The following is a 6,464-nucleotide window of genomic DNA, read 5'->3' as shown; positions in this document are numbered from 1 at the left end:
TTTGGTCATTTCAAACCCTACAATTATATTATGAAACAAATTTGCCGTTATTTTTCACAGAGGGCCACGTGTCAGTTCCTTATTAAAAGACTCATGCCCAATTAAAATATTTGCGTACAGTATCTTGATCTTCAATTTTTTTCAATCTTATTGCGTATACTATATCTTGATCATAGCATATACGTAATTAGGAATATCATCAAATTGTAAGTTTCAAGAAAACATGGCTAGTTGATTTACTCTCTTTAATTTAGTTGTTGTCCCACCAAAATTTTGCTTGAAGATTAGTGGTGGGGTCAGATTTTTACAAAGGGGTATCAAAATATAAACAATTATATACACAGAAAAGTCAAGCGAGATCAACATATAGTAAATATTCATAAAACAAAAATAATTATCTAGTAATACAACGTAAATTTTCAGCGAAGCGATATCAATTGACACCCTTAATTGAATGTGGCTCCGCCACTGTTGAAGATAATCAATAACTTTTTGGTGAACTTGGAATGCTTTGGCGAGGACATAATTGTTAATTGGTGGATCGATCTGACCCAAATACTACATTTGCAATAGTGATAACTCCTGGATTTTGGCTACTGAGACCAGCCACTGCAATGACATTAGTCTTAACTTTTTAAAAATGGATATATATATATATATATATATATATATATATATATATATATATATATATATATAAAAGACCTAACATCTCCGGTGTAAATCTTGCTGAAGAGCTTGTTCTTCCCTTAAGAACAACAAGAACCTCAGTTCCTCTAGGATGCGTATGAGGTGGATTAAGACCCCGTCGTGCAAAATCAATACGAGCTAAAGAAATGTCTAGAGTATTAAGTCCAGTTAAATTGTTGACGTTTACAGCAGTTATACTGAGCTGATCCAATTTGATTATTTGATGTATTTCCAGGCTTGTTTAAACCTGGTCTGAAGAAGTCATCAGCCGTGACAAGTTTTGGGTCCTTGTAAATTTTTTCATTAACGAAAACTGTATATAAAGAACAATAATTACAAACAAAGAAATTAGAAAACCCCAATTGAAAATCATGAAATAAGTACTTTAATTATAGGCATTTAAGGCCAATAAAACTCCCCAAAATAAATAATGAATTAGGCTTCTTAATTACCAAGTCTTCCATGATTAGTTTCTAATAAACCAAAATCGTGAACCCTTCGTCAACAACTACAGAGACTAAATCTTACTTTCCCTAGACTTAATGGAAATGGTCAGTATTATTACAAGAGTTGCAAAGTAAGAATTTAGAAAAGAGAAGGTATTATTATGCTTTAAATCTTTCAATAGTTTACATATGCTTAATTGAAATGGGAGTAGTATGAGCAAAAGGGAGGGGTGTCATTGTTACTTGTTGGCGGAACCATTTTACTAGTCTGTAAGGAATGGGAATAACATTTTATCAGTTCAAATAATTCACATTTATTTACCAGTTCAAAATGTACCATACTAATTAACCAATTTCTTATTACTACTAATACAATGTGCAAGTTTTAATTTCTAATTTCCCCTGTGTATTGAGCAAATTTGTGAGTGTTTCTACGTCTACTACTATAGAAATTAATATGGAAGTGTAGCTTCTAGATATCTCCGTATCTGAGTATTTCTATAGTTGGAAAGTTTCTATCATATCTCAACTTCCCTTCCTAATCGTTTCCTTTCTTTTTCTATAATGATCTGGAGGATTTAACTGCTTTAATTAAGTCCACGAAAAATATGATAGTCTCTTATAGTAGTAGTTGCTAACTGTTTGTACGTTATAAGAAAATTTAAGATTTAGTCGTTATAGTTGTTGACGGAACATCACGACACAAATGTTTGAAAATTCACCATTGTTTACTTGATAATGCAGAAGCCTATTCCACACTTTGTTTAGGGGAAGTTTGAATACTGATTCAAACAAATTTTCATCTATAAATAGGCACACCTCTCTAATCATATTTCTTGCAGATAAACAAAGTGTTTCAATATATATACAGAGTTTTCTCTAATTTGCAATGGCTCTCAAGTTGTTTGTATTAACCATTGGCATTTTGGCTATTGTCTCTTCAATAAGCCATGCATATGATCCTAGTCCTTTACAAGATTTTTGTGTTGCTGTTAACGACTCTATGGCTGCTGGTAAATTATCGAACTACGAATTTGATTATTTGTTTTTCACTTGTACTTGTTGTTATTTTCACTTTCTAATAATGATTTTTACGCAGTTTTCGTGAATGGAAAAATATGCAAGGATCCAAAGGTTGTCAATGCTGATGACTTCTTCAAATCAGGCCTAAACATACCTGGAAATACTTCAAATCAAGTTGGATCAGCTGTAACTGCTGTGAACGTCGGGAACTTACCTGGACTTAACACTCTAGGCATTTCATTAGTTCGTATTGATTATGCACCATATGGTCTCAACCCACCTCATACTCACCCTAGAGCAGCTGAGATTCTTGTTGTACTCGAGGGTACTCTCTATGTCGGTTTTGTCCTTTCAAATCCCGGACCAAATATGAAGAACAAACTCTTTACAAAGATTCTAAAACCTGGAGATGTGTTCGTTTTTCCAATAGGTCTCATTCATTTTCAGTTTAACATTGGAAAGACGACGGCTGTTGCATTTGCTGGACTCAGCAGTCAAAATCCAGGAGTTATCACTATTGCTAATGCAGTTTTTGGCTCAGATCCACCAATTAATGACGATGTCCTCGCCAAAGCATTCCAAGTTGATAAGAAAGTGATCAATTATCTTCAATCACAATTCTGGTGGGACAACAACTAAATTTTGGTAAAAGCCAAATAATACTATGATATTATTTATGCTTGTTTTTGGAATTTAAGAAATCATAAATAAAATTCAGGATCTAGTCCTACGGAATGGTTTTCCTTGATCTTTGTATTTGATGTACTAAAGGAGGAACTTTTTTACTGTTTGTTTTAGCAAAAGTTTATATTTATCATTTGTTGTGGTTATGTTCTCCGATTCATACACCAGTTTATAGTACCAATTTGTGATATTTTGCTCTACGTTATTATTAGCATGCATGCTTATGATTAAAAAAAATGAGGCGTTTCTGAAAACAATAGATTAGCACTCAATTATTTGCCATTTTTGTATAAATTTTTGAAAAAGATACAGTAAGCAAGTGTTATTTAAGTAAGTACTTTATTTTTGTTGTGCTTATTGATTCAAAGAAAGAAGGATTTAATTAAAAAGTGCGATTATTGACGTAATTGTTAACATAGGTTGACTGTCCTTGATAGCAAATCAAGTAGTAGTAGTTGTACAACGAAGGTTGATATCAGCAATTTAGGGGTGCTTTTCGGGGATAATTACGCTTAACGGTTCGGCTTAACGGTTATCGGATTATAAATATAGTAATCCGCTAGCCATCCAATAAGACAACAAGCGGATTGGTATCAGATTAACAATTATCGGGCGGCTTATCGGCTAAATCAAATAGAAATTTTTTGAACAATCATTCAATCAATTCCAAATTTTTAATATCATCTAAGATCTAACCAAATTGTATTTTTTAATTGAAGAGTCTTCAAAACTACTCATATTGTTATACACGTATTAACCAAATTTTTAATACCATCAAAACTACTCATACAAACATACATGTATTAATCATTGAGATTTTGATTTTTAGACTTCTCAGGTCTCAGTTCAAGAGAGAGACGAGACAACTACTTCTCTGCCTCTGGTAGCTACAGACAATTGAGAATTAGAAAATAGAAATTAGGAATTTAGCCATTTAGGGGTTTCAATACTACTTTATATACATAGGGGTAAAAGTATAAATATAAAAATTCTTAACGGGTTAATAGTTTACCCAATAAGAAAATTGAGTAATCTGCCCTCAAACCGTTAAGCCGTTAATTATAAAATCTCAATCCGTTCACCATCCATTATCCCGATAATCCGATATCAATAAGTCGATAAGCCATCGGTTCGATTCGGGTCGATTAATGATTTCGATTCGGTTTAGAACCGCCCTAATCAGCATCACATATGACTAGGAATAAATCTTCACTCTCTATGGTAACGCTGCAGGAGTTTTCAGTGACCATTTGTGGCAACCAGTTATGCGCCAAAAGTAAGAGTATATGTCGCCTATTCCAGTGGCGGCCTACCTTAAATTTAGTTTCCAACACATTTATTTACCTTCCATAAGAGCTAATAATAAATCAACTTCTATGATGAAGAAACTTGCCACAAATAGATTAGCCGCCACTAAAAACAATGACAAATAATTCGGCAACTTGGCACTTTTGGTCTTTTGGTGAGGGCTAAAACTGATCGTTATTGAAAACTTCTTTTTGTTTAACCCAAAAGAAACTACGGCTCTGTGTGGATTGAATTTCATGCAAGTTTTTGTTTTAGATTTATTTTGAAGACCTCCTCCCTTTAACTTTACGATATTACTAAATTTAATTTTTTTAGAAGTACAAAATATGATATTAGAAAAGACAAATACACCAGATTTTAATTATTTTGCATTAATGTTAATTAATTTTAAAAAAGTTGCTACTCCAAAAAACATCAAAATAAAAAGGATCGCAAATCATGAAAGGATATCTAATAAAAAGTAGTATTATGAAACATGTGTTATAAGAAAAATCAAATTATGGTGGATGTCTACTCTTCCTCCATTATCTTCCGCCATGATCTTCATCTCAAAATGCTTAATGACATATTCAATGACATAATTTTCTTCACTTTTCATGCCTATATAATGGCCTTATAATAGATACGAAAATACACACAATTGAAGAAGAAAATCTCTTCCTTCCTTCTCTCTATCTCTATTTCTTGTTCATGTTTTACTAAATTGCTTTTATTTCATAATACGTTATCAACACGATACTCTTACCAATTGAGATATCTATTTCTATAAGGTATTATCTCCTTCCTAAAAGAGTAAGTCAATTTCTTTCCAATTAAGACATGAACAGTTTCACTTTTGCAAGAATAGTGAGATGACTTAGCTTGCTGGATATTTTTAATTCTTTTTAGTTATGTTCAAAATTACTAGTCATATGCATGTGTCATTTGGTTTTCATGGCTTTTTATTTGCACGAAATGCTATGTGTTGATTACAATAGTCATTACTATTTTTCATATGTATGAACCAATAATTTAAAAATTATTTATTTAATCTACTACTAGATGTAGTGTGCATTAACTAATACTTAGATAAGGTAATATCATCAAGGTTTATATATAGCTAGTCTATTGGGACATATTTTGTGAAAATACAGAATATGCTAGTAACAATGATTAAGCTTTCTTATTTTATGGAATAGAATATATCTCATTACACTTTGGATTAATTTATGGTTAATGAAATGGTATTTAATGATATATAGTACTATATCTAAATAATATGTTTTGATAAGTTTACACATAGTATATTAGTACATGAGTATTTACTATACCAAAATTATCTTTGATAATATTCCTTATCATTTTTAATTCACTTATTTTTATCATAGTGTTTAATATGTTGAACTTTCTTAAGTTTGAATTTATGGCTATGTAAAATTATGTTACATTCCCTGAAGTGAATCAAACAATTTGTGATAAATGTTATATAAGGATAAGACGGTGGACTCAAGTCCCAATGCACCATGAGGGTAAGGCGTTGGGTGTGAGTCCCGATGCACCGTGATTATAAGAGTTGGGTTTGAGCCCCAACTCATTATGGTCTAACATGCCCTTATATGGGTAAGAGTTGATGGCATATTGATGACATAATAATGATTAAAGAAAAATAATATATTTTTCATAAAAAGGTATGAAGATTGTCCCATTTGATTTGCTCTATTCTTGAAGTGAATGTGGTAGCGGCAAATAATAAGTCTAAATGAAGACAAGTGGTTGACCAATGAACGTGGGCGTTCCAAAGATCAAAATAATAATAATCATCACTATGATTATAAAAGGAGAACAATAAGGGTTCTCAAAATAGTCCTTCAAAATGTGAAGGCAATGTTTACCATCAAATTGGTATGAAAAATAATAAAGCACGCCGCTGATTATGATCCATTCCTTGAAGAGAATGTGACTTGTGATAAGCATTGAGAATGCAGACCGATTCCTAAAGGTGAATGTGGCAATATGTGATAAAAGTAATGAATAAAGACATGTAATGCATGATTGGATGAATACCACATAACTCACCTCTAAAGAAGATTTGAGTGAAATAAAGAGAATAAATATTATTGTGTGGTTACATGACTATGTCATTGGTCGTGTACATGTGATACGCCAAAATATTTTGGCATGCCTTATAAAAGTTATTAAAGGTAAAATTAAAGCAATAAATAATTTTGCTTATGATGATTTTAACCATGAAAATTTATTATGATATGATTTTCTCTGTGAAAGAGACATTCACTATATGGATGGTGTAACAAAAGATATTGCAGTAGATGTGAT

General features: G+C 31.8%; 1 protein-coding gene and 1 pseudogene across 1 annotated transcript; one reads left to right on the top strand and one right to left on the bottom strand.

Moving 5' to 3' along the window:
* Positions 1–213: 213 nt before the first annotated feature.
* On the bottom strand, positions 214–1,154 carry LOC142173720 (putative germin-like protein 2-1; annotated as a pseudogene).
* Positions 1,155–1,957: 803 nt separating this feature from the next.
* Positions 1,958–2,989, top strand: LOC107817513 (germin-like protein subfamily 1 member 20). The gene is made up of 2 exons (XM_016643362.2): positions 1,958–2,149; positions 2,236–2,989. Exons 1-2 carry the CDS (start codon positions 2,026–2,028, stop codon positions 2,796–2,798), a joined length of 687 nt encoding a protein of 228 aa, XP_016498848.2. The 5' UTR covers positions 1,958–2,025; the 3' UTR covers positions 2,799–2,989.
* Positions 2,990–6,464: the final 3,475 nt, after the last annotated feature.

Source organism: Nicotiana tabacum, chromosome 19, assembly GCF_000715075.1.
Source record: "Nicotiana tabacum cultivar K326 chromosome 19, ASM71507v2, whole genome shotgun sequence".
Classification (NCBI taxonomy): Eukaryota; Viridiplantae; Streptophyta; class Magnoliopsida; order Solanales; family Solanaceae; genus Nicotiana; species Nicotiana tabacum.
This window is presented reverse-complemented; position numbering and strand designations above follow the sequence as displayed.

What these genes read in the sequence shown, in the direction of transcription:
- LOC107817513 (XM_016643362.2), top strand. Translation starts at nt 2,026, where the DNA reads ATGGCTCTCAAGTTGTTTGTATTAACCATTGGCATTTTGGCTATTGTC. An exon ending in TAACGACTCTATGGCTGCTG is followed by an intron (nt 2,150 to 2,235) that starts GTAAATTATCGA and finishes ATTTTTACGCAG; the next exon opens with TTTTCGTGAATGGAAAAATA.